Source organism: Amphiprion ocellaris, chromosome 4, assembly GCF_022539595.1.
Source record: "Amphiprion ocellaris isolate individual 3 ecotype Okinawa chromosome 4, ASM2253959v1, whole genome shotgun sequence".
Classification (NCBI taxonomy): Eukaryota; Metazoa; Chordata; class Actinopteri; family Pomacentridae; genus Amphiprion; species Amphiprion ocellaris.
In genome coordinates, this window is record NC_072769.1 from 7,731,094 (window position 1) to 7,759,091 (window position 27,998).

The following is a 27,998-nucleotide window of genomic DNA, read 5'->3' on the forward strand; positions in this document are numbered from 1 at the left end:
GTCTGTTGATTTGTCACAACAAGCAAGCAACAAGCAGGGGACTGGAGTGGTGTACATCCTGAACAGGCTGCAAGTACTTTATAGAGCTAACACTTACAGAGAGACAACTGTGCATGCTCATACTCACACTTATAACCAATTTAGAACAATTAATTAACCTACCATGCATGTCTTTGGACTGAAGAAGATCAAACACGTGGAAAAAACCCCACTCAGGCACACGAAGAACATGCAAATTCCCGACAGAAAAGCCCCAATAGGTCAGTAGAATCTTCTTGCCAACCACTGGCTCTCCGTGCCACCCTATGTAAATATACAGATTTTTGCAGAAAGTTTACTTTAACTTTACTTAAAAAAATTAGAGTTTTTGTGATAAACCAAAGGATGAATCCATACAGCTGCAGCTCAGTTAATGTGGGGGTCATACTTCTCTGTTCTGTCAGTTCAACCTTAAGTAAATGTACCAAAATTAAAAGCTATAACTATGCAGTCAGACACCTCCTACCACAATCACGTTTTTACTGATGGATAAATGTCTAAAAAACCTTTTAATGTTGCAGTAAGTATTTGTGGATTATCTGTTTTGTTTGTAAAATCTAAACCTGCAAAGTAGGTGTCAGGCAAATGTGTCAAAAGTGCAATATTTCCCTCTGAAATATTTTTTAGTAAATCTATAAACAAACAGATGCATTCCCCTACTGTCTATATCTATTTTTCATCATACTGGCTGCTGTCCTTTTCAGTTTGCATAATTATACGGCCCATCAGTTTCTCTTCCAGCTCATTTTCTGCTCTAGACATATCATACTTTTCCTGCCTGCCTCCATCTGTATGTACATGCACACAAACAGGAAGACGGGAACATTTATTTCACATGTTTACTTGAACTTCAATAGCAATACAAGACAATCAGAACACTTGAGGTCAATATGTACAAGGATCTCAGGGGGTTGCAGAAAAGTTCTGAGGTTTTATATGATCTCTGGCTCTGCAGTCAAGAGTTCGGTTGCTATGACAAACTCCATGGCAACAAGTTCCATCGCCTGTGGCAGGTTCGGGGGCAGAGGTTTTGGTCTTGATGTGAAATAGGATTGGTCAAGAGTTCAAAATCAGCAGGAGGGGGGTGTGTGTGTAAGAGGCCCTCCAGTTGGTATCGATAAAATGCTTCACTGTAATACATTAATTATACAAGAATGATGTATATACACACACACACACTCTCTTCCTCACAATTATATACACACCCAGACACACACACATACACACACACACACACACACACACTCACACACACATGCTCTTCAAGCTACGCATACACCCTCTCATGTACGGTCACGCACGTCTTAGCACGTCCTCCTACAGTATGCAGCCTTGTAAAGCCACTATAAAGTCATGCACAGGTTCTTTGAAAGGATTTTTTGGCAACACACAAGTGCTTCTTTGACACACTGTTTGCTTGCTACAGGTAGGGGCAACACCCAGCCGATGAAGCAAATAGAAACTTAAACGTCCGGCCAGCAAGAATGAGTTCCAGTGAGATGGGAGAACACAGCAGGGGTTTTCAGGAAAGACAAGAGAAGGAGATGAGGACGAGTTATAAATGGATCACAGTCATACAAAAGTAACAAAACATGGAGAGGGGGGACGTCTCGTGGTGATCGGGAGATAGAAGCAGGGAGGAGCCATCGCTGTCATCGCTGTTACCTTCATCATCCATCATCATTGTTCTTTTTTTCATCGCATTCATCACCGTTTTCCATCGGTTTGATGGTCACTACGTGTTGTTGTTATCGCCATCTTCCTCCTCCTCCCTGGTTTCTATGCCCCAATCACCACCGCCCTAGTCACAGGCTCGTCACCCGCTGCATCTGTGCGTCGTCTCCCTCAGAGGTGGGCTCTGCTGTGTACCCTGCCTCTCCGTTGGACGCCAGCGGTGGCGGCTGGTAGAAGGTCTGCAGGTGATTCGGCCGCGGGCCCAGCGGGGGTCGCCCCAGGCTGTAGGGCAGCTCCAGAGAGGGCCTCTGGGGCTGGCTGGTGGGGCTGACTTCTTCTGGACCTTCGGGGCTGCTGTCTGGGTACGAGAGGGTCGGTGGGGAGGTGCGGGTGTAGAAGCGAGGAGGGGAGCTGCTGCGGCTGTACACCTGCGGGGAGTGGCGGGAGTAGAGGTTGTTCGGAGGCGAGTTTGACTCTCGTGGAGCAAAGATGTTTGTCGGTGGAGAGCTTCGCGGGAAGATGCTGAGCGGTGGCGAGCGCCGGTCTCCAGGGTAGAGCGGCGACGGGTTTGAATCTCGAGCATAGATCGGCGAGGAGTCAGGGTCGAGGTCGAGGTCAGGGGTCAAAGGCAGAGTGAAGCTGTCGGAATCCTCCCGTTTGTCGTGAAACCGAAGAGACCCTCTTTCTTTCCCTCGTTTCCTCCCGTCTAGACCTCCGTCTTTGCTGTCAAACAGGAAGGATTCCTCCCTGTCTATATCCATCCCTCCTCTCCACACATCCAGCACTCGATCCTTCTGTTTCTCGCTCTCTCGTTCCATCCCTGCCCTCCAACCGTCTCTGTCCTTCAAAAACAAGGATTCATCTTTCTCTCTCTCCATCCCACCTCTCCATCCGTCAATCCCAAAATCTTTCTTCTGAGTGATAAAAGTCTCCTCCTGCTCTGTCTCCCCTCCTCGCCACACCTCCATCCTTCCATCCCTCTTCTCCAGAACGTGAGATTCCTCCCTCCCTCTCTCAATGCCGGCCCTCCATTCATCCATCTCTCCGTCTCTCTTCTGAGAGGTAAAAGACTCATCTCTCCCCCTCTCAGCTCCTCCCCTCCATTCATCCATCATTCCATCTCTCTTTAATAGAAACGTCTCGTCCTTCTCTCTATCCTGGCCGCTCCTCCACGTCTCCACGCTTGCCTCCCTCTGCTTCATCAGCAGCGGCTCCTCCAGAGCTTTGTACAGGGGCTCCGACTCCTGTGGGGGAGGTGGGGGAGGAGGTGGTAGAGGCCTGTCCCGGTATCGTTCCCTCTCCCTTTCCCTGTCTCGCTCTCTGTCTCTGTCCGTCCCTCCGGTGGACTCTGCTGTGCTGCGGTGGCGGGACAGAGTGCCAGGTGTTCGGCTGAGGGTGGAGTAGGGCCGAGCTTGGACATCAGGGGGTCTCGCCTGCTGTCTCTCCTGGAGCCCACGGCGGCCTAGAGTGCCTTGCTGCTGCGACCTGTCCCCGTCTTTAAGCAGCTCGCGGGACTCTGAATCTCCTGAAACACGTGACCAGCCATCTTGTAGGCGCGGCGTCGTGGCGTGATCTTGCCCACGTGTTGTGGAATGTGTCTCAGTGTCTTGTGTGTGGTGCCTCGTGTGCGCCCAGCCCTCTTGTGCGTTGTGGCGTGTGTTCGGCTGCATGGTGGCAGCCCAGCCCTCTTGGGGTGGTTGTGCGTGTCGAGTTAAAGTGGCAGTGTGAGTGAGGGCCACCCTGTCGTGGTGGTGCGGCCTCGCCAAGCTTCCGTAGCGCTCGGGGGGGACGGGCATGGGAACTGAGGGCCTCAGGTTGCTCTGCACCAGTTCTGAGATGATCATCTTCTCCAGCGCCGCAGCGTCGGACAGATTACGGCGCATCCCGGCACCGCTGCTCAGGTCTGAGGTCCCGTGCGGCGTGAGGAGGGCTGGGGAGATGTCGTCACCTCCGATCCCGACTCCTCCCTCCCTCAGAAGGTCAGTGCTGCCCACCACTCCGGCTCGGGACCCAGGTGTTGTCCCCAGACCGTGCAGGGTGAAGGTGTTGGGGGTGTAGCCTCCGTTGAGACAAACACTGTCCAAACCACAAGACTCCTGGCTCTGTGACACACCACCCTCTGTTAGGAGAAACAAAAAGATGCCAATTACAGAGAGGCACAGAACCCCAATTTTTTTTTAAATTTGGAGATATATGAATGAACCAATGAATTAATGAGCAGAGTTTGGTGTTCATGTTCCTGTTGAGGGTGTGGCTTTACCAAGAAGATCTGGGTATTAACAATACTATTTGATGAAATGTTTGGTTATGCAGCCACATGGAGAGATGGGCATTATGCCTTAATGGTTTAGTTACTGGGTGCAAATATTGCACAGATAGTCTATGAATTGAACCACAGTGCACAAGGAAGTGGCGCTCAATGATTCAAGTGAGCACAAGAGGGAAAGCTCATACTCTGTTTGTTTCTGAAGGTTCCTACTGGTCCACGTTAAGACAGAAAGACAGAGAGGGAGAGTGTCAAAAAACAATTAAAAGACAAACAATTATTGAAAGCTGAAAAATTAGAAGTGGACTAAAACAAACTCAGCACTCTTACTCACAATGAGCATTTACACATTTAAGCCTAAGCATCCAGACCATACAGAAATAGAAAATTATAAACTGTTCTACACTATACAAAAAGTAACTTTTTCTGAAATTTTTATATATTTAATTTTTTTGAGCAATTTATTTATTTATTTATTTATTTACAGATTTTCCCTGTTTTGTTAAATTCCAGATAATAACTGGTAAATTACGAAAAGAGAATGCCCAAAACTTGAAATAATGTCCATGGTAATTTGCTTTTTTACATTTGATCATAAAATTATTTATTTTTTCATTATATCTAAATCAGCAGCTCGTTATTTGAAAGGAAAATTAGGTTCAAAATGGTCAATGTTTGTTTAACCGGTTATTTTACATATTAAATTACAAGTAATATCTAGTAAGATCAAGGAAAAGGTTATTCATTTCAATGTCTACCGTGAAACAAATCTCCTCAAAACTGGAAACAATGTCCACATCAAAAGTCAGTATTTTTACAAATTGTTGTTTCTTCTTTTGCAATTGATTGCAAAATTACAATATTTTTTTGCTTTATTTAAAAATATCTAAATGTTTTACAATCATTTGCTGTTGTTTGAAAAGAAAATTAGGCATATTAAAGACTGAAAAACAGTTAAAAAATCTAATTGTTTGATTTATCTTTTATTTTTCAGATTGTCCTTGTTTTGTTAAATTACAGATAACATTTGTAAAATCACAGAAAAGGTATCAATTTACATGTTGACTGTACAAAAAAGTCAGGGTTAGGGTGAAAACTATGAATACTATCCACATCAAAAATGTTTAAACTTCATCATTTTTATTATTTTATGATATATAAATCAGCTAACTTTTATTGTCAGATATTTGCCAGTGTTTTCACAATTTGTATTTATTTTTTTAACGTTACAGTATTTCACCATTTTTTAATGCAGTTTTTCTGTTTTTTTCAGATTTTTTTGTTTTACAGTGTATGCAAGTGTGTTTAAGTGTGATGCTCCTGCTCTTGTTTAAGGCTACTTAACAGGAAAAATGTAAATCACCAACATCTAATCACTGATGACGAGGTTTTGTTCGTACACATGAATAAGAAGACAGTTAAAGATAACAAGAGAAGAGAGCACATGTAGAGGAGAATAATCTGACAGCTGTAATATGACGTACCTGTGGAGGTGAAGGGTTGATTGTATCCCTGTGCCAACATTGTGTCATAAGGAGAAGCTCCAGTATGAGTCTGCAGCACTTGGTTTGTAAGGAAGTGGTTCCCCAGAGCAGCTGATGATGGAGAGAGAGGGAGAAAATAAACATCTTCACCCACAGAGGGAACAAATCTGACACTTAAAGGATAATCAAAATAACACACTTCACCTCGGTTAAGAGTAGGAGTGTTGTTAACGTCCGCTGCAATAAAAGAGGATTCAGTCTGTCTGCGAACAGTGTCATTCCACATCCTTCTGATGCGACTCTGGAACAGAAATATTGCCTTTGTGCAAAACTGACTCAGACACAGCGAGAGACGAAGCTATAAAGACTGAATTATTGCGTACCTGTCTGTTGGCGGTGGCTCTGCGGCTCTGGCTGCTGGTGTAGCGGCTGTTTGATCGGAGGGCAGCACCTTTCACCGAGTCTGGAGAGCTGGACGACGAAGGTGCACAGCACTGCGAGAGGCGCAGGCAGCGGCCATAATCCTTCTGACCCTGGATGTTTAATCACGTAGACGATGAGTTGTAGCCACAAATTATGATCTTAAAGCCTCACACTTGCAGTCACACAAAGATCTCGGGAACACTGACCTTCCTGGCGAGGGTGCAGTGCAGGATGGTGATGAGGAGGCCCTGGGCGGTGTTGAGGGAGGAGAAGAGGTACGCCAGGAGGAGGGACGGAGACAACAGAAACATCAGGCCTGACGACCAGGTGACGCTCTGCAGGAAGAGCAGCGTCAGGGAGCCCACCGCCCACGCCCTGCAGACACCAAGAGACCAATGACTTTTCTATGTTTCAGACAAGCAAGTTAAAAAATAGCTCACGTACCTAAATCTATCAGGGTGTTCTTTTTAATTATACTCTTCACCTCCCTTGTGATTAAAACAGAGAGTATTCAACTGTGCTTCTATTTTACAGGCCAGATAAACCGTGAACGGAAAGAGAGCGAGGCTGTGTGCGACTGTGTCAAAGTTTCTGCATCCAAATCTGTCTGAAGGCAAGTTGTGTAATAGACACAAAAAATAGATTAAAAGAGCCTTATTGTTGCACTAATTTAAACTTGCTGGGCATTTCTAACACTCACCTTATCTGACTTCTTGTTGAGTGCAAGACTTTTCTCCACTATTTTTCATTTACAGGGCAATTCTAAGGTTTGACCTGTACTGTTCATATAGATGCAGGGACGACATAGGTCACACTGTTGTCAGCACCACCGCAGTGCAAAAAGGATGCAATGGCTTGACTTGAAGGAGTTCAAAATGTTGTACAGTAAAGGATGGACTGGGTTCTTCATCCATAGCAGACAAATTATTTCACAAATTCATTTTTATAGTTGTCTTTCTTTGTAACATTTTACATAAACTTTGAAAGTTACAAAAATGAAACAATAATATCACAATAAAAGGATTTTTTTTAACTAAACATAGATATGGTACAAAAATAATCATAATAAATCTGCATTTTTGTGGAATTTGTCCATTTCATTTTACAGTTTTTTTTCCAGTATTTTTTAAATACTTAAAAATACTTTCAAAAATTTCAAAAATAGACGGTGACTTTACCTGTCTAATGTAAAATAACACTGAAACCCCATAACTGTGAATAACCATATTTTCCCACTTTTTAAAAGAAAATTCACATTTTCTGACAGAAAAATACTGCTAAAATGCATTTGCTAATTTATTGTAATTTCACAAATAGTTTCTTCTTATTTATTAGATGAAACTGTTACAATCAAGTAAATATATTTCTGAAATTAACAATTAACAAAACACATTTTACATAGATTTGTTTGTTAGATAGGAGCTGTATTGTAAAATTACTGACGTTTTCACAACAAAAATGTTTTCATCTTACAATTAGCTTTGCTAATATGTCAAATACAGTGTTTATCAGTACATCTGACTATTTATTTATCTGAATTATATGAATATATTACAGGTAATTTGATTGTTTTGCACATGTAAATATCCTGCAATATATATTAAAATCCTAAAGAATAAACCTGACCTCATGTAAAATTAAGGCTAGAAAGTGTTTTTATTAATTTATCTATTTTACAGTGAAAGTAACATTTGTTTTTATCAATCCAGACCATTTTTTGAGTTTTTACTCAATGGCAGGTAATCACCGATGACTGAACAGCATGAAACATTACTACTAACCTCAGGTTGTCATGGCGACTGGAGTCTGGCTTCAGAGCTGCCGTGCTGTGCATCTTATGTAAGGTCATCACCAAAACAACCAGGTTCAGCTGAGGCCAAAAGGAAATGTCAGAGACAGTCAAACAGATATTCATTAATAGTAGCTGAATGCGATGTCATGGCACAACTAAAGTGGAAAAATGCTAAAAGTGTGATTTCTGTACGAGGGCATGATCTCTTACCGTAATGATGACAGCTACAGGTCCGAGGAAACTCCAGATGAAGTAATTGTCTGTGCGCAACCAACATCTACACACACACACACACACACAGGCACACAAACAAATAATATGAAAAACAGAACCTCCTAAATAAACTTTGTGGGCTGGCACGGGAATATAAAGCTGCAGGAAAGCAACGGTTCCCAAAAACGTGCATATGTACACAGACATTAGTCAACTTACGCAGTTTTTGAACCGTAGCCTCTGAAGTCGATGGCTGCGGACACGGCCACCACCAGCCCAGGAACAGAGTAACCACACAGGTAGAAATACTTCCTCCTGGAGTTGCGTCCTTCGAACACCTCCCGCTGCAGCAGGTACAGCTCCACGCCCTCCAGACACAACCAGCAAAACACTGACAGCAGCGAAAAGTGCAGCAGGCCAGCAGTGATGGAGCACAGAACCTGCGAATGGGAACCAAAAAAAATAGAACAGCGAAAAAATGACATATAATCAACATGTCAAGATTTGTGGAAGTTATTTAGAGCAGCACATAGTCTGTTCAAATATTCATGTAGATCCTATTAATTGCTTTAAAATGCTATAATATTCTAATCCAGCATCTAAATACCTACAGTGTACTGAGTCTTGGTGGCACCAACAAGGAAGAGAAGCTCAGTGACCAGCAGGTTGGCCCACAGGTTGCAGTGGATGGTGCTGTGGTCTGTGTGCCACGGTGCCCCCTGGCAGCACAGGGTGGTAAGGCAGGTGGACAAACACAACACCGCTACGGAAATGCCGACCCAAGAAACCACATAGACCAGGATCTCTTCGACACCGCCCCCGAACTGGCAGACAAAGAAAGTGCAACATAATTGTGAAGTCATTGCAATGAGTGCACATATGAATGCAGTAGCGTGCATGTGTGTGAGTATATGTGGATGTATTTTGTGGTGTGGACTGCTGTGTCTGTGTGTCCTTCAGTGTTACATAACATCTATTTAAATGAGTAAAATCACATCCAACAAACAGAACATCTTAGAGAGAACACCTAATTGAATTTCATGGCGGGACAAACAATTATCGTTCTGTCTCTTACAGCTATGAACTGAAATTATCACCCCTTCTCGGTTTGATTTTTAAACAACATTTTAATGAAGTCTAAATGGAACACATTATATGGGTTCATAAAGCTGGAGACTGAGGACAGGACTAGTTTGAATGAAGTTCAGTTGGCACCTGGCCATGTAAAACTACAGCAGTGATACTATATAGCACATAAAAAAATATTTCCTCAATATTTGCCCAAAAATATATATTAAAAGCTTGAATTTGTAGCCAGTGACTGTGACAGAACGCAGATTCAAGGCTACAGGTTTATACAGTATGAATCCCAGTGTGGCAGAATTAGCCATAGTTGGATTAAATGCTGTTATGCACTGATGTGTGCTGTGTGTTACTTACAGCGGGTTGCTGGTACGTCATGAGAACAGCGTAGCTGGACAGATGGTTGCAGGCGCAAGTAGTGTGTGTGTTGTTTGTGTGTAACAGGCGGCAGCCCTGTGTGGACCACCTGCCACTCCCAGAAACCCCCGATGCGTTCCAAAAAGAACAGTTGGGACCAAAGTGGTTCTCCAGCTGTGGAGACCGAAAGAAATATGAGACAAATTGTGCATGTGGTTAAGAGTTTGTTCACTTTATACATTAATTCGTAACTGAACAGACTTGAAAACAAACCTTCAGGTGCCTGAGAGTGAAGATCACGGGCTCGGTTAGGTACACTCTGTTAGATCCTCTGTGCACTGAGGCAGAGATAACATGAGAGTTGACCACCAGGCTCCTACGTCTGACCTCTGACCCTTGACCGAGGCCCAGTCCCAGTCGCAAGGTCGAGTTCTGAGTGGTCAGGAAGGAGCCCAAGTTCTTATAGAGTGAAAGGACCAACTTCACTTGGCCTGCAGAGGAAACCACAGAGGGAATCATGTCTTAGTGAAGAGGGGAGGGAAAATTCAGACATTGGTCGATATTTATATCAAATTTTATAATGTTTTGCAAATATTATTTCCATAAACCAATAACTCTACCCTACATATTGTATAGAGCTGCACAAAACATTAGTTTTGTTGTGTGCCACAGACCATTGTTGCTGTACTGTTGCAGAGCCAGCGCTGATATCTGCAGGATGCTGTCACTGTCGTAGGAGTGAGGGAATGTCAAGTCCTGTATGTCGGCCTCTGTGTTTAGCACATACACCTCCAGATCTGTCCATTAACAGGTACACAGGGAAAACAAAAGTCTGGCTGAGCTGGAAATTTGCACAATGTGCAGAGCAAAACCTGCTAAGAAAGAGAAAGGCCACGTACCAACATTTGATGCCCTGTCACTGAAACGACCTTCGTAGAGATTGTTAGCCAACAGAAACGCTCCTTTTTCTACTGCGTCTAATAGCAGTGATGCCGAGTGTGACTGTTCAACGCTGCTCATGTCAGCCCAGGATTCCAGAGCTTCAAGACCCAGCAGGTTATCCACCGTCTGAACAACCGCCTGAACGAGAGAGATCGACAGAGTGCTTTATTTCCACATCTATCTATCTATCTGTCTGTCTGTCTGTCTGTCTGTCTGTCTGTCTATCTATCTATCTTACCTGCACATAATTTTTGCAAGTGCGTTCTCTCTTCTGCAGCTAAAAAGAAGAAAAACATCAAAACGTGCACCATTAGAATCATCCTCACTGACATTTCTGCTTCCATTTTCCAGAAAAGGTCAAGTACACATTCACAATGACAACAGCCATAATTTACCTTGTTGTAATTGCGTGCTGCCGGCTCTTTATTGGCGGGTCTCAAGGCCTGAAGCTGAGAGTCCAGGATGTCCAGCAGCTGTTCAATTAGCTTGACGGACATGCTGACATCACCGGCATAGATCCGCCCCCGGGTCAAGTTGACCAGCTCGCCGGCGATGTTGGCCGCATTCTCTCCGCTCTTAATCTGGAGTGAGGCGGGGGTGTTTATAATGTCAAATATTTTGACATTTAAAAGAGAGCTGCTTGCTGACTGGCTTTAGGGCATTTGCACAGCGTGTGCGTGTGTGTTTGTGCATTTGTGATTGTGTACGTGGGCGTTTGTGACTTACCTTCTGTGCAATTTGACTGACCCAGGGAGAGGTGCAATTGGAAAGGTCAGGCCCTCTGGAGTTCCATCCCACCGGAGACGACATGCATTGATAGGAGGCGATACCTGCAGAGACAGACAGGGGTGACGCAGAAAGTCAGAAAGACAAAGAACAGCTTGTGTATTGTATTTATTCATCCCTGCTTCTTTTACCCTCACATGCAGATCAATTCTAATTGTAGGTTAGAGTTTGCTTTTGGACACAATTTGCATTCTGAATATTTTGTACATTTAAAAACCGTACAACATTGCTCTGTATATAACTATATATAACTGTGCAAGATCAGTATTTTTCTACTTAAACGTGCAATATAGATAAAATCTGCGCAGTAAAAATACTTTTGCATCAGGATTTTTACTGAGAAGAAGAATATGTGCAATATCACTGATATGTGCAACATTGTTATTTCCACATCCAGAGGAATCTGGACATTAACAACTAGTATTTGTGAATCATTTTCTTTTATTATTTACTGTTCTGGTGATATTTCTTAAATGTTCATATTATCCCTGTTGCAACTGTAACAATGCAAATTTCACCATTGTGGGATTAATAAAGGTGTGTCATATCACATCGTATCGTATCCGGTCGTATTGTAAGTCAGGTTTTTCACAAAGTGTTGTTTGCTCATCTATTTTAAGTTAATTAACTTGATCGCTTTCAACAGTTGTCATAAACTGTCTTTCGGTGCAAAGCAGACAGCATACAATGGAACAAAGCTGAGCCTTGCGATAAATACCATGAAAGCAAAACTATGAGCTAAAACAGGCTCAAAAGCGGTGCATAACAGCAGTCGACTAATTATTCTGAGTGAGTTACACTTTATCTGATCTGCTTAACCGTTGCATGCATTGAAAAACTCATTAAAATTCAATTCTGTTTACAAGACAGTTAATGAAATCAGGACTAGCCCATCTGTTGCACACTGGTTCTGCAAATTTGGTAAAAGGATGAGACAAAAACCACACTGGATTTTAGTTCTAAACATGATTTAAGATAAGACTTTTCCCTGATGTAATCATCACCTCTGTGCTAAACCCCATGTCCAAACTATTCAATGTGATTAGCAAGAGGCAAATCGCACCACAGGCATTTCTACATAATCTGTATAAGAGCTTCCCCTCAGAGGGAAACAGCTGTACAGCGAGTGGAAGAATCGCCGAACCCAAGCTTCTCAACACACTGTAACCTCTCGCTTCTCCTTTTCTGTCTGATCTGAAGGCAAGTTCAAAGAGAGGACATCCGACTACATTTCAAAGGGAAACGAGATACACACACACACATGCAAATACCACACACACATGCTGGCATGCTCACATCTGCACACACACACACACACACACACACACACATACACATTAGTGCCACACCTACCCAGAGACCCTTTAGGACATGGCCTCTCTACTGTCTCTCCCTTCAGGGTGGGGGGCCACTGCACCCCTCGTGCCACCCGGCTCTCACATCCGCCCACCTGACCGGGACCTCCAGGGGCCAAGGGGACACGCAGAGGAGGGCGAGGGGTCAGAGGGACCATGGCTGTGATTGGACGCTGGTCAAAAGGTCCTCTGTTGATGACGCCGATCGGGTGTGAGGCCGAGGGTCGCACCGGGGTCAACGCCACCGTCGCCGTGTAGGAGCGAACAGTTGTCATCAGAGAGGATAGAGGCCCTGCAGGGACAAAAAACACAAGTTGATTCTCAGGATTTAACATTAGTCAAACTGCACAACTGCTCGTGTTCAACAGACCTTTAGTAGGTGGTGGTGGAGTGAACTGTAGCGGGTATCTCAGCACGTAGTAGTTGTTCCACACATACAGCTGGTTGTCTCTGGGGTTGTAATCTATGGAGGAGATGTACTGGTAGGGATTGGGGAATGGGATCTGAACAGGCAGCTCTTGTCCACGACTGGTGTCGTAGGCGTAAACCACCATGTTGCTGCCGGCTCTGCCGTCCGCTTGTCCCTCATCGTCCTGGAAGACGGAGCGCACGGCGTACAGCACGCCACAGGCCATGAAGGCGTTGCTCGCCCCGCGTTTGTCAAAGCCGGTGGCCCAAGTGCCTTCAAATCGCAGAGTGTATGGGTTCACCTGAAAAACAGAAAAGATGGGAAAGTTGTCTAAAGCCCTGTCCTTTCTTTTATCTTTCCCGTCCAGTCATTGATCTAAGTTCATTCCTCCTACCTGGCTGACTACAATGCGTCCATTATTGGCCTCGGTGGAATAGATAACCCAAAGGCCGTTCTCGTCCACTGCCAGATCGATGTCAGACTTCCCTCCCCAGCGGTAAGGCGAGGTGTCATGGTAGTTGGCATTGACCACCACTGCCTCGCCGCTCTTGATGCGAGTCCGCAGGTCGTACTTGACCAGGTTGCGCGTTCGCTCCTTGTTATAAAATACGGCACCATCATACACCACAAAGCCTGTACCGTCAACACGGCTGGGCAACCTGGGACAGAGAACGATAGAAGAGATGAAAGATCTAAAATATAGAAAATATGAAAGGTATATGTGTACATTTATATATTATATACGAGGATTCTCAGACCCTGAACAACAGTTTTTTCAATGTGTTCTAATTACTAATCATCGGTTTCTGTATTTAGACAAAAAATTAATTGTGCCAAAATTAATGAGAGATTCCTCTGTTTATCTTTTTTCTGTACTCTTCTCATTGGATTGAAGTGGGCAGGGCAGTAAGAGCTGAAAACAAGCTTTTAAGCAGCTATATGTAAAGATTGTGCATTTATTTGAAGCCAAAGTGATAGTGAACGCTGCAATTAACTATGCAAACTACTAAATGAGAACTGAGTGATTTATAGTAATTCCCATTCATAAATATTATCAAAAATTGTGTTTAACATGATTTAATGCTATTTAACTCTGCTTATTTAACCATAGATTACAGACACAGAACATCTGAAACCAAGTTTTAATGGGCCTTAATCTTTCAATGAGAAAATAAGTGCTCTGTTTCCATTTTAAATTGATTCAACTGAATGTGAAATTAGCCCCCAAGGCTTGCACACAGCCATTATTTTTATTGCAGAATACTTGATTGATTTTTCTGATGATACGATTAACCTGTTAATCTACAGATTTCCAAAAATGGAGATGTACAAGTTTTCAGCATAGAGAACCAACAATCCCAAATGCCCCAGAGAACTGGATGGATAATCATCTGTTTCAGTCATATATACAGTGCACAAAACACTCACTTATAGGTGGTGGTGACTCTGTTTTGCCGGTAATCATCCCAAGAGGCGTACTCATACAGCACCTCTGTTCTGTACGGCGTCCACGGCATCACGTACAGCCTGTCACCAGCTTGTAGGGGGTCCTTACACCAGGCCCCCGACTGATGCTCCGCCTCCAGGAGTGAGGAGGCCGGCTGGATGCTGAGCAGCGAGCCAGGACACACGAAAACTGGAGGATGGGAGTTAGGAAGGGGGTTGAAGAGCAGGATGTGAGGAAGAGGGAGGGAAAGAGCAGGAAGAAGGGAAGTGAGCAGAGAATGGCAAGAAAGTGGAGGCAGATGTGGGGAAGAGAATGGATCAATGCATGAAAAATGGATCGAATTAGATGCAGTCGATGCAGCGAGATTAAGAGAAAAAGAATGAAGAGAGAAAGAGAGAAAGAGGGATTTAAAACACCTGTGCTGAACTGGAGAGGCAAGCAACAGAAGAGATGTAAACGTGTTGAAAATCACACACTGTTAGTGTGTGTGAGGTGAGTAATACAACAGGGACACTGCAATGAAAGGTGTGTGAGTGTATTTATGTGCTTTGTGTGGCATGTTTGTGTGAATGTGTGTGTGTGGGTTAGTGCAAAAAGAGTGAAAAAGAGTGTGAGGTAGAGTCAGGGACGCAGAAGGCGGGGCTAAATTTTGCCTTGAAGTGAATGAGAGGGCAGGTTAGTTTACGCCGAGCACAACGATCGGTCCACCCACATGTCAACAACTGTATGGACACATATGTATACTGTACAGTCTCACACTGGCATGCAAATAGGCATGCACACACACACACACACACACACACACACACACACACACACACACGCACACAGTCTCTCTCACCCCCACACATACATACATAGGCAGTGCTTGGTAAGCACACATCCAGGCGGATACACTATCACACACGTTTCGTCTTATTTTTCCTATGAAGATAAATAAGGGGCTCTTCCTATAAGGGAAGAAAAGGGAAAATAAGCATGAAGAGGATGACTGGACAAGAAGGAAGGAAGAAGGGAAGGGAGAGTGAAAGGACGATAAAGAAAGAAAGAAAGAAAGAAAGAAAGAAAGAAAGAAAGAAAGAAAGAAAGAAAGAAAGAAAGAAAGAAAGAAAGAAAGAAAGAACGAAAGAAAGAATGAAAGAAAGAAAGAAAGAACAAACGAGTGCTTGTGTTTAAAGAAAACAGAGCAGAAAGGAAAATTGTGTTTGTTTGTGTGAGCTGTTGTGTTTATGTTTGTGTGCACAGACAGTCTGAGGGAGAGAAATAAGAGACAGAGAGATCGACCAGGAGCGAGAAACTGAAGAGAGAGAAAGAGAGGACGATAGAAAAGAAGAGAGACTAGGTGCAGAACCTGGATAAAATTGGATAAAAAGGCGGCTTTCTATACAACAAGAAATGGATAAAATGGGGAAAAAAGAAAGAAGGAAATGAAAAAAGGGGAAAGGGGGCAACATCCAGCATGACTACGAAACAACGTCCTAGGGTAGGAGGAAGAGAGAGATGGTAGGAGAGAGGAAGAGGAGGAGAGAAAAGAGAAAGAGGGGGAGTCGGGAGTAAGGAGAGATCAAGATGCTACAATGTATTGTCTTTACCTTTTTGGTCCACTTCTACTCAAGCATAGGAAAAAAAAGAGGGAGAGAAAGAAAGAAAAGTCAGAGGGTGAAAGAAGGGGAGTGAAGAGAAGCAAGAAAGCAAAAGCAAGAGCGGAGGAAAGTAGGAAAAAAGCAGGCAAGAAAGAAAGAAAGCAAGTAAGAAAGCAAGAAAGAAAGCAAGAAAGAAAGAAAGCAAGAAAGAAAGAAAGAAAAAGAATTGCACAGATAAAGACTTTGGAACTCATTCTCACCACAAACATTATTGTTCAGGAAGAAGAAGCACAAAAGAGACCCAACAAACTCCTCATCCCTCTTCCCCTCCCCTCCCCAGGCTTCATCATCCTCCCACCCTCCTTATTTTCCCTCCCCCTTTCCCTCCCTTCCTCCCTCCCCGATCTCTCCTTTCCTCAATCAGGCCCCTGTGGAGAAAAGAGAGCAACTCCTGTGGCGTGAATCTGGAAAAGAAAACACACACACACGCAGCATTGCAAAGTGCACACTCCTGCGCGCACACACACTCACACACATACAAAAGACAAACAGTTTTGCAAATGCCCTACAGTTTTTCTTTTTCTTTATTTCTGTGCTTCCTCCATCCAACTTTCGTTTTTATTTATTTATTTTTTGTAGTTTAAAAACACAAACACAGACACAGACACAGACACACACACACACACACACAGACACACACACACACACACACACACACACACACACACACACACACACACACACACACACACACATACACACGCTCCCTGAGAAAAAAAAAACCAGTCTTTTCTATTCATCAATCTCTCAGGGATTATTCAACATCAGAGCAGAAAACAACACCTTAAAGCTAAAATGAATCTTGACAAAAATAGGTTAAATCTGTGTGTAATCATGTTTGTGTGCGTTTGTACAGTATTTGCATGTTTATATATGTATTTTTATTTTTATATATATATATATATACATATATATATATATATATATATATATATATATATATATATATATATATATATATATATATATATATATATATATATATATATATATATATATATACATATATGCATACTCACTGTAAGGGACACACTCATATTGGATCTCCAAGTACTTGTATGTTCCAGGACAGGGGTCTGGGAAGACATCGACCCCCGCAACCACCACACACTGTGTCCTGTTGTTACACCTGCATGGATGGATGGATAGATGGATGGATGGATGGATGGATGGATGGATGGATGGATGGATGGATGGACGGACGGACGGATCAGTCAACGGGATGATGGAGTGAGAAGACAAAAGAAAGGAAGCAGAGTGATTAACAGACAGGAAAGGGGAAGCAAAGGCCACTCTATTTGTCTACTCTCCCTCTTGCTGCATATTGATCAGTTCTTCTAGGAAAACACTGCTGAGTACACAGCTAATGGTGCAGCCAGGCACTCAGGCTCAGCTGGGGAGATTGCTGCACTTACACATGACACACACATTGGCTTTGTCTAACGTTACTTCCAAGCTCAACACATATGTTGTACAGCACGTGTGGCATGCACAAAACACTAGATGCTCTCATTGATCGGTTTACGAAACACCTTCATATAGCTTAAGAATGACATGGCTTTGGTCATACGCACCTCTGGGACATAATCTTTAGTGCGTCAGGGAGGTAACACTGTGTGTTCTCCATTTGGAAGGGGTCTGCGTCACAGATCTTGTCATCGGTGCGTCCGTAATTGGCCGTCTCCACCATAACCACATCACTTCCTGGGCAGCGCAGCTCTATGGGGTAACCCTCACATGCCAGCTCCCTGCGCAGCAGCCCGAACGGCATGGCGGCCCGGGACATAGCTGCACATGAGAGGGTGGATGAAAGGATGAAGTGGAAGGAAAGGAAGAAAGAGAAAATATATTTTTAATTAGCATTTATTTGGTCTTCAGGCAGCAAATAGGTTTGAGAATTTAGTTGATTTGTTTGGAGAATTTGTTATTAGTTATTTGTTGAAATTAATTTAGTCCTGGTTGCCTTTATGTCTTCAAGGCAAGTATTGAAAGCTGTGATTGGAGGGACTCAAAAGAGACAGAATAAAAGAAGACTAAGCATCTAAAGCCATGGTGAGCTGTACTTTAAGATTAATGCTACCAAGCCACTTACTTAAAAGATGTCATAGCCATTCAATTGCTATAAACCTCTTGTTGGTGCTAGATGTAAAGTCCAGTCACATAACACTGTTTTCAAGTGTAAAAACACTATTTCCACATAGCTCAATGAAGAAAAAAATTATCACTGAAGCCAAAATGAAACAGTTTTTTGTTTTTTTTGTTGCTTTGTAGCTCTTCCAGATAAACAACAAACTATAACACCATGTTAACACTACAATTTTCTCTCAATAGTTTTCTGAGTGCAATAACAGAATTGTAGCACTACTATTCTGTATAAATGTAGCACTACTATTCTGTATAAATGTGAATAAAAGTATGTACAAGTCCACAATTTGGTACATTATCCATATGTAAATCCATCATTCCACATCTGCACATGTGAAAGATGTAAAGTCTTTATTATGTCGTTATTTTTAACCTTATTGTACTTTTGTATTTCCTGACTTGCTTTTTTAATACCTCATTTGTGCCTAGCAGGTGTAACAAGTAAATTTCCCCAGTGAAGTATCAATAAAATTTATCTTATCTTATCTTAAAGTCATAAGACCACCATAGTTACTATGACTCATCCTCTGGATACACTAAAAGTTCTTGATACAGCACCTGTACCAGATTTCATGGCAGCACACCCCATAGCGAGGAAGACATTTTACTAAAAGCCATAAATGTCAACCTCATGGTTTTTGCTAAGGGAAAAGTCAGGGGATGACTAAAGGCAGTAGGATTATTGGGCCTGTACAAAATTTCATGTCAGTCCATCCATTAGCCATTGAGTCATTTCAGTCTGGACCAGCGATGGATCGACTAACATCATGATGACGTTATCTGGGTTAATTTTTCAGGCTTTGGAACAATCGCTCCAGAACATAGAAAACAACTGTTATACTACAAGCACAGAGACCTTTACATGTTAAATCCCGTAAGTTTCTCTTTACATGTCTGCCCTACCCATTGGCTATCCAGTGCCATGAGCAAGTATATTGACGCGCACTAACGATATCCCAGCAAAATGTCATGTCAACACCTCTCACTTAAATCATACCTGTATGTAAGCATAGCACATTTAACACATGGATGTGAAACGTGCGTTGGAGCTGTGAACACCCAACCGATTCAATCATTAAAACGTTCATGTGTGAAAGCCTACGCTGGAAAGATTCACAGATTCACATTGACTGTTGACATAAATACCATCTCACCTCCATGGTGACACTGCGCTACATGCGATATGACGTGATGCGATGCGTGGGCACATCACAATGTCTTGCGTTTTAAGTCAGCAGGGAGGATAACGCTTACACTGCCGACTGCCAGGTGCTCGGTAAACACAATCTGACAAGTATAGGTTTTTTTTTTTTTATTTTGCTTTCCTTTGAGGGCTGCGCCTGAATATTTTACTAAGATGCTCACCCGACAGCCATGTAAATCTGTGCAAAGCAGGGTTATTGGAGAAAATCCTATTACCATTACCTTAATCCGGTTGTTCACATCGGCTTGAGCATCATGTACACATGACAAGGTGTTTGTTGCATCAGGATTAAAGCCATCCTCAAGACCTGCGGTGTGATTAGGATGCAGCTGGTGTGCTGTAACTGTCCATGGTGCTGAATGACTGATTGTTTACTGACTGTGAGCTACAGGCAGCTGCTCAACCACTGCAAACTTCAGATGTGTCCAAATGCAATCTTTTTGTGTATGCATGACAACAATTAAATGAGTCACACAAATCTACTGGCATCATTTATTGCTTTTCTTTGTTTGTTTTTGGGATCCATCCAGCCATATTCTGCTGTCAGGATCAACACCTCAACATGACGCTACCTTAGTGTCATGACACTTACCTTGGCCAGAGGGGGCAACGTGAGCCAGAGCGAGTGCACACACCCCCACGAACCACAGTGACGCATCCATGCTGGGCTAGGAAGAGTTAGGACCACCAACCACGTTAGCAGAGCCTGGGGAAGGAAGCAGTGCAAGTGTGAGACTGACGCCACACCATCTCCTCTTTGTGCACATCTATGTGTGTATGTGAGGTGGATGGCCAATAACCTACGCTGACAATGAAAGAGTGCACGTGAGAAAACACAGCGGGGTGGGAAGAGACAGAATAATAAAGAGACAGACAGAGAAAGAGAGAGAAAGGGAGGGAGGAAAATAAAGGTAACAACTGAACAATCGGTGCAGCGAAAAGTCCCTCAATCTGCTGTTACCATGGTGATAGCACAGTGCAGTCTCAGAGAGCAGGAGAGAAAAAGTGAGGAGATGTGCTGGGTGTGTGTGTCTATGAGTGAAAGCACACACGTGAGACTTCGAGTTGTAAGTCCGTAATTAGCCAGCAGCAATACTGGCCACTGACCCATAAAGGAGTCTTAATCTTTCTATCCTCACACACACGCACGCACGCACGCACGCACGCACGCACGCACGCACGCACGCACACACACACGCGCGCACACACACACACATGCACACACACACACATACACACACACACACACACTGGCAGAGGGCTGGGCTCAGCTTAGGCCACTTTTCAGTAATCCTAAATAAATGATGTTGCAGAGACGATCTCTTCCCCAGCAGGCGTAACGAGGTTAACAGCTGACTGAAGGCGCAGGTGATCGCAGGCTGGAGGTTCCTGAGGGAACATACGGGACGCAGGCAGATGAGCGACAGGAGAACAACAGTAATATGACTCCTTAATATAGACTGAACTCTTGGCCCTGGACAGAAGGGAAGGATGGAGGCCGAATGACAACACGCACGACATTGCATTTTTTTTTTTCTTTTTCCAGTTTAACATTCCAATCTGCTGCTGCAGTGAAGACTCGGTATCTAACATTACGGCCTCTGGAGTGAGTGTGTGTGTGTGTCAGTGTGCTCATAAACATATGTGTGCTCGTGTGTTTATTTGTGACTCGCTTTTCTCTCCATCTTCTTGTTAGGTAATGATGGCAGACAGATTTAGGTCAGTCCCCGACAAATGTCCGACATGCATTCAAAGACTCCTACACACACACACACAGACACACACACACACACACACACACACACACATCCGCACACACGCACAACTAAGAAAGGGAAGAGAAACCCCTGCCTTCTTCAAATCCACTGAACCAACAAGACTGTAATAAAGGCCTCAGGTCCACTGTGATACACAGACACACACACACACACACACTATGCATAGTGCACAAAAGATGCAACAGAAAGAGAACATTTCCATTTTTTTCTCACACGCACACACACACACACGCACACACGCACACACACGCACACACACACAATATGTCCATCCAAAACCCTTATGGCAGCATGTTCTTTTGCTTGCAACTCTCTCTCTCTCTCTCTCTCTCTCTCTCTCTCTCTCACAGACACACACACACACACACACACCCTTAAGTGTTGATACAGAGTAAGTAGAGCAAGGACACTGATGGCCCTTGACAAAGCCACACACCCAGTCCCCCTGTTTGCACCACCATGCTCTCTGCCTGCAAACCAAAATCCAGCCCCGGGCCACCGCTAGGCCTACTTGGAGGAGCAGCAATCTCTAAGTGAGAGTGTGTGAGCAGAGGGCCTGGAGTGAAATAAATTACACACACACACACGCACGCACACACACACACACACACACACACACACACACACATGCACTAATGTACATAAGCACAACTATTCACGTGCAGGAAAATGTATTTACAGTGTGTTTACATTCCAAAACAATGAATATGTGTAGCAGCTTTAATGGTGTGCTGCAGAAAAGTCATCAACAGTGACTTTGACTCGACCACCTTTATCCAAACTGTCTCTATCAATGTCTCCAAATGCTCCACTGAAGCTTTATCATGTTTAGATTGACTGCAATATCCTAACTGAGGACTTTTTTATTGCTGCATTCAGTGAAGGTAAACATTCCAGATGCATCATTTTATCCACATTCCCACATTTCAGCCTGTCATATTTGCCATCTTTGAACAGCTTTCAATCTCCTGTATGATATAAAATAAATCTATGTGGGTGTAAACGGTGTTCGGCTTCCCAGCATGGGTTTGTAGCAGCAGATTCCGCTGAGTTTCGGGAGGTTAAAAGCAGGAGTTTGCGAGAACAAATTCTGTGCGGTTTGCCTCCTTAAAAATTTAAGGAATAAATTTTTATAGTTTTAAAAATGATTGACTCCCTGCTGTGGGAAGCCACACCAGCTACAAAGATTCACACTGTTAGAGGTGGAGACCATAAAATCAACAGAGAGCGAGCTAGAAAGAGAGTGTGTAACCTCCCCCTCTTTTGGTCAGAGAGCTATCAGTGCCTGAGGGTAGATCACTATGAGGCACAAAGTGACAAAACAGGCTTGTAATGTTATGTTCCTAATGGATGAATGAATGTGTGTGTCAGTGTGTGTCTGAGTTGGAGAGAGAGGGGGAGTGCAATCAAGAGACAAGGGCGAGACACTGCACATCGGAAGCTTTATTGGCTGAAATAACTTTTTTTTTTTTTAATAACAGCAGCAGCAAGAATTTCCCTGTCGTTGCAGATAATATTTAAGGATTAAAACTACACTACAGGGGCCTCTGTGACTCTGAGATGGTTTCAGACCGTTGACCTCTGCAGCTCCCAGTGGAGCCGAAGCCCACACGCTGCAGTCAAAGCCACTTACGGGGTTTTAGAGGCTGTATGTTTGTCTGGTCGATGTGTGACTCTGGGGAATGAAGATGTCGCCCTCTGTCAATCATTCGCTCATTGCAGGCGGCAAACACAGGCGATGATCAGAGCCGAGATCAGAGCGTTAAGACCTGCAGTGCATGTTCAACAGCCCTGGCAGCATCAGTGTTTGTGCTGCATGTAGCCGGCTTAATGTAGATAAATAATATGGGAGTAAATTGCTTCCAGATACATTCACACTGTGTTTTCATTATATATATATGTTTTTTATATTCATTCTGTTATGATGCTAGCCTTCAATATTCACAACCAGACAGATATAATCCTCTGCTGGAAGACCAAACTGAATACATGCCTGTAATACTAGCACAAATAAATTACCAAAAAAGACTAAAAGCTCTCCCTGGCATCCACATCTTTCCATATGTATGGAAAAGCGTGTGGGAGAGACTGCTTGCGAGCAAGTTTTGAATGAGAAGTCATTTGACTTTCTTTCACCTAACGAATTGAGTCTCTTCTAAAGACTGCAGGAAGGCTGATTAAACATTGATAAGTTTCCTCACATATTTATCAGGATCGTAATCCTGCCCTAAGCACACGTTCTTGGAGTTAAAAGCACACCCAGCCTTTGTGCACTATAAGCATTTTCTGGCTGTCAGAGGATCCCTGGGATTTTAAGTGTGTTTGCTCATTTATCACTCTTTTGTTTTCACCTCAACACCGCACAGTATGAAGCGCAGTAGATGAACCTGTCGCTGCCCAAATCCACGATTATCACGTATCTACAGAAAAACAAAGAAAAAGGCTACGGAGTGATCCTAAAGGACTAATGTTTGCACATCAATATGCACACTGAAAGAGTTATTTGTGATGTAGTTGTGTCATTGTGTCCTCTCTGTGCTGGCGATTAAGCAGTTCCTACTCAGTGTGGCTATAATTTTAAAGTGATGAAGGACAAAATCAATAGAATTAATTTTATAGTTAAAGCCTCAGCAATCTGTCATCAATGTCAACCTAACAAGCAATTTAATAAGAGACCTGTGCCATATTCATGTCATATGGGATACATAATATATGTGAAAAGATCCATAGAGTTGGCAGTTTGTTGATTAAAATACTGCACTTTGACAATATAACATCCTCAACATTACATTTAGGTTTAGTTACACTGAATGGCAGAATCTGGCTGATTGAAATGCTCATATTTGTTTTTTTCTGGCACTTCTGTATCACTGTGTCCCGCGTCAAATATATCAGAGCTTCTAGAAACATCTATTATTGTAATAACGTGGCTGTTCGGTACAGCTGCCTAGATTAACAGCAAATTATCAAGCTTTTTGAAAATCAAATAATCATTCTTGTTTGTAAGCTTTTCTTTTTTGTGCATAACAGTCAAATGAATGTCGCAGCACATTTTTGCTTACAACTCTCTCATCTCTTAGATTAGTCATGCTAAAATGGGATCTTGTCATTGTCATTTATTCTGCAATACTGTTCTTGCAGCGGTATCTCTGATATCTGAGTAGATATTTGTCTAATTAGCAACTATTACTGCTAATTAGAAAATAGTCTAAGTGCATCAACAATTGTTAGCAGCATCTCTTGCATCAAAATAATGATGATAATAAGAAATGATGATTTGTTGGCTATTTAATTATCCGGTTTCACTAAAAAGGAGAAATATCTCTGTCTTCTGACTGTATTAACGGTTTGTCAAAACTGTTTCTGATTATATCACATTACAGTGATGTAACTGCCACACATATACACAGAAATGCAGGAGACACAATTACATCTACTAATAACTTCAAATGTATATAGGTATGTAAGCGTTCTGATACTGTTTCAAAAACTATTCCTGAATGACACGCTGCTGTTACACAAAAGCAATAATTACTATGGAATGAGTTTTTGGAACATCTCATCAAGACAAACCTCTGGACACAAAGCAGGATTATGGTCCTGAAGTTTAACAAAATGTCATATGGCATAAAAAATTGCTGAAGTATAACAGTATATCACCCACACGTACTCGACATTATGAGCAAAGCCAAATATTATGATAGATTTTAACAAATACTCATCAGTGTTCAGTATAATGTGAAACAGAATTATCTCGTCATGGCTGTAGACCTCTGCTGACCAATCAAGTTGCAGTTTACATCCATGACAATGTAGACTCATAATTTATATATACTGAAGTGTGTAAGATTGTTTAGATGTACAAAAAGCCAAATTATTTGTTGCATTTCAGATGCTTGGCCAATAAAGCTGATTCTGACACAACACAAAGTTGAGACCATCGGTAGACAAAGCTTCAAATATGGATATTGCTGCATCAAAAAATATTAAACATTGATGCTTCACATAGAGCAGAGAATCATTACTGCAATTTAAAGATTGGTACGCAAAATTATTGTCAGCAATTCAGTATCCACTTAAATGTAAAACCAAGCTACAGTCTTCTCTTCTGTGCATGAGTGATAACACTGGATAACAGCTGAATGTTTTTGCATAAGAGGGACCCTGACCTTTGCCCTTTGAGATAAAGGAACTGTCATCACTTTCTTATTTTATCTTATTAGACATTTATGTCAGATTTTGTCAAAAAAGAGCCTTAAATTCTTCAGTTGTTGCCAAAAGCCTTTTTGTGAGGTCACAGTGACCTTGACCCTTGAAATCTGACCAACAAATTGAACTCAATTCATGCTCGAATCCAATTTGTGCCAAATATGAAATAATTCTCTCCAGGTGTTCATGCGAAAGAGACGGACAGACAACCTGAATGCCAGCGCAGAGGCAACGAAATAAGATTATTTGTGCAACAGCCTGAAATTCTGATACCACTCAGCGATCATTTCATTAATTACCAACACATTATATGAATTATTAGAAAAGGAATCAGCCGCTCTTTTGACAATGAACACACATTTAAATGACCAAAAAATTACGTGAAGATTTGCCTTCTTTTTCTTTGTCATAAATGCTATTTTTTGTCACATATGATCAAACTGTGTAATTGTCAGTAGAACAAATAAAGCATCGCCTTCAGCTCCAGAAAACTGTGACGGGCATTTTTTTTAGTATTTATTCTCTTCCCACTGACAAACCAGTCATTATTGCATCAGCTAAAATCTTTTAATTAACTGATAATGAAATAATTATTAGCCAAACACCTACATTTCTATCCTAAGTGAACCCCAGCTGATGTCCAGTCTCATATCACAATACTGATGTTACACAAATATATATCCGCCCACTTGCTCCTCTGCACAGGTCTGCATAAAAAATGCTCACAGCACAAACAGGGAGACTGACTCAGTGTGTCTGACTGATTCAAAGAGACATGATATGAACCTGGTCGAGGTGGTCGGAACACAGCGAGACAAATATGGTGCGTTTTACAAGTCAAATGACAGAAAATCCATCCAAATTGTATGTGTGTGCATGTATGAGTGTGTGAGTGCTTTAAGCAAATCACTGTGCTTTTCTTCTCTCCTGAGTGGTTCATGTAAATGATCCCTACATGGACACAAACCTCATTACCTTTGTTTTCTCTTCCCCATCTAACATGCACAGTGTGGGCGCAGGCACAACTAGGCGAGTCACCTTATTAAAATCATAACATATTCCTCAGTGTCTAGCTACTAAAAATTGGACACCGGTGCAAATAATACGACACAAATGATATCCTCCCACACACACAAGGTTACAGATGTCTCCAAAATCGAACCTGACAGAAGAGCAGGACTCTTGTCAGCCACTAGCTCTTCCTCCATCCCCCTTTTCTCCTCATTCATGTTTCTCTTCCTTTTGACGGTCACTCCTGCCTGATCTCTTCCACTGACCCAGTCCTCTCTTTCCCTCTCTGAAATATTGATAATGGACTCTATCTGTCTCCTCTCCCTCTCCTCCTTTTCTCTCCTCATGTTCCCATCTGTGGTGAATCAGCAAACCAAACCTTGCATTTAATTTGTGTGTATGTGTGTGTGTGTGTGTGCATCGCTGCAGCACACGAGATGCTGCAACCTCAGGTGTGATAAAGAACATAACACAGACCCCACTGTGGTGAGCCAGCTTGGGACATCCTAAGTCATTACGCCACTTTTTCCTCCCCTGTGAGGCCCAGAGGAGTCTAATCACGTGCCTATGAATATTTCACAGCACTCCTATACTACTGACCCAGCTTTAATGGCAGCCAGTGCTGGGAGCCTGAACGGAGCAGCGGCAGAGAAGAGAAAGAAGGATCAGGGAACCTTTGCTGTGTTGTATCAGGCATTGATCATGTATGTGCGCTTGTGAACAGAAAGATGGAGGGAGGGAGGGTGGGTGAAGGAGGGAGGGAGGGAGAGGAGAGGAGAGGAGGGGCGGGGTGCATCCTCATAGCCTACATCCATATCTTACCGTCAATCCTCCAGTTTCCCTCGTCCTCCTCCTCCTTCTCTCACTGCGTCTCCCGCATCCCGTCTCTCCGCGCCCTCACCCACTGTACTCTCCTCCCTTTCACCCGCTTCGCTGTGCCCGATGCATGAAAAAAATGATAATATTCAATAGGTGGAGATGGTACCTGCTGGTGGAGGAGGGAGAGACTATACAGCAGTCATTAGCGCGGTTGTGTCCAACAACAACTGGGCGTCCTCCCTCCTGTGATCAGCGCGCAGAGGCTCTGCTCTGCTGGACCTCACACCCTCCCCTCCGTCCTGTCGAGGCTCGGTGTCTTTCCCCGCTGTGCTCTGTGACTGTGCGTCACGTTGGTATCATAATTCCCACGGGTTTCATTCCCAGAGATGATGCGGGCTGTGGGCTAACAGGCCCCTTTACAGCTCCGACGGACGACGACAGGGAAAATACGCGAAAACAGTAATTAGGGGCAAATTAACGCACAAACCGTGAGCTGCTCTGCGTCCCTCCGTCGATATTTTTTTACGCATCACCAAGCCCATTTGTCACTGTTGATCGTAGGTTTCCGTCCATTAAGTACATCCTTGCATACATATTTTTTCTTACTGAAAAATAACGTCGACGTGATGACAGCCGCTTTGCATATCCTTGAAGAATCGTGATGAGGCGCAGCGGCACATCAGGACGGATACGGAGATATGTCCGGATTATTTTGTTTTTTAAAAAAAAAAGAAGGCAAGGATCGTGCTATAAAATGATTAATTTAAAAAAACAACAAAAGAGGAAAACCGCTGGACGACCAGGAGAGATAAGGTTTCCCGCTCCTGGCCTCGCCTTGCATCCGTCCTTCTCTCTTCTTCTCTCTCCATCCGCTGGTCCGCTTGTTGCGCGTTCTGCACTCGAGAGCGCGCAACGCGTC

The 27,998-nt window shown here is 43.1% G+C and overlaps 1 protein-coding gene across 2 annotated transcripts; it reads right to left on the bottom strand.

Moving 5' to 3' along the window:
* Positions 1-864: 864 nt before the first annotated feature.
* Positions 865-27,918, bottom strand: LOC111569903 (adhesion G protein-coupled receptor L1-like). 2 transcript variants are annotated; one of them, XM_023272342.3, is made up of 26 exons: positions 27,083-27,918; positions 19,855-19,968; positions 17,488-17,701; positions 16,933-17,042; positions 15,863-15,877; positions 14,252-14,459; positions 13,218-13,482; positions 12,785-13,124; positions 12,413-12,706; positions 11,000-11,103; positions 10,669-10,854; positions 10,512-10,550; positions 10,231-10,411; positions 10,006-10,128; positions 9,605-9,822; positions 9,332-9,505; positions 8,503-8,715; positions 8,111-8,331; positions 7,889-7,955; positions 7,668-7,756; positions 6,093-6,261; positions 5,847-5,996; positions 5,668-5,764; positions 5,464-5,574; positions 4,168-4,191; positions 865-3,832 (listed from the first exon to the last, which is right to left on the bottom strand). In XM_023272342.3, exons 2-26 carry the CDS (start codon positions 19,922-19,924, stop codon positions 1,845-1,847), a joined length of 5,670 nt encoding a protein of 1,889 aa, XP_023128110.2. In that variant the 5' UTR covers positions 19,925-19,968; positions 27,083-27,918; the 3' UTR covers positions 865-1,844. The 2 variants fall into 2 exon arrangements, with proteins under 2 accessions (XP_023128110.2, XP_035804978.2); XM_035949085.2 differs by having other exon boundaries at positions 4,168-4,188; positions 27,083-27,917.
* Positions 27,919-27,998: the final 80 nt, after the last annotated feature.

Excerpts from the sequence above, each read along its gene's own strand:
- LOC111569903 (XM_023272342.3), bottom strand. The coding sequence starts at position 19,924 with ATGGATGCGTCACTGTGGTTCGTGGGGGTGTGTGCACTCGCTCTGGCT. Across the intron at positions 8,716-9,331 it reads TGACGTACCAGCAACCCGCT|TTCGGGGGCGGTGTCGAAGA; the intron begins GTAAGTAACACA and ends TTTGTCTGCCAG. Across the intron at positions 7,757-7,888 it reads CTGTAGCTGTCATCATTACG|CTGAACCTGGTTGTTTTGGT; the intron begins GTAAGAGATCAT and ends TTTTGGCCTCAG.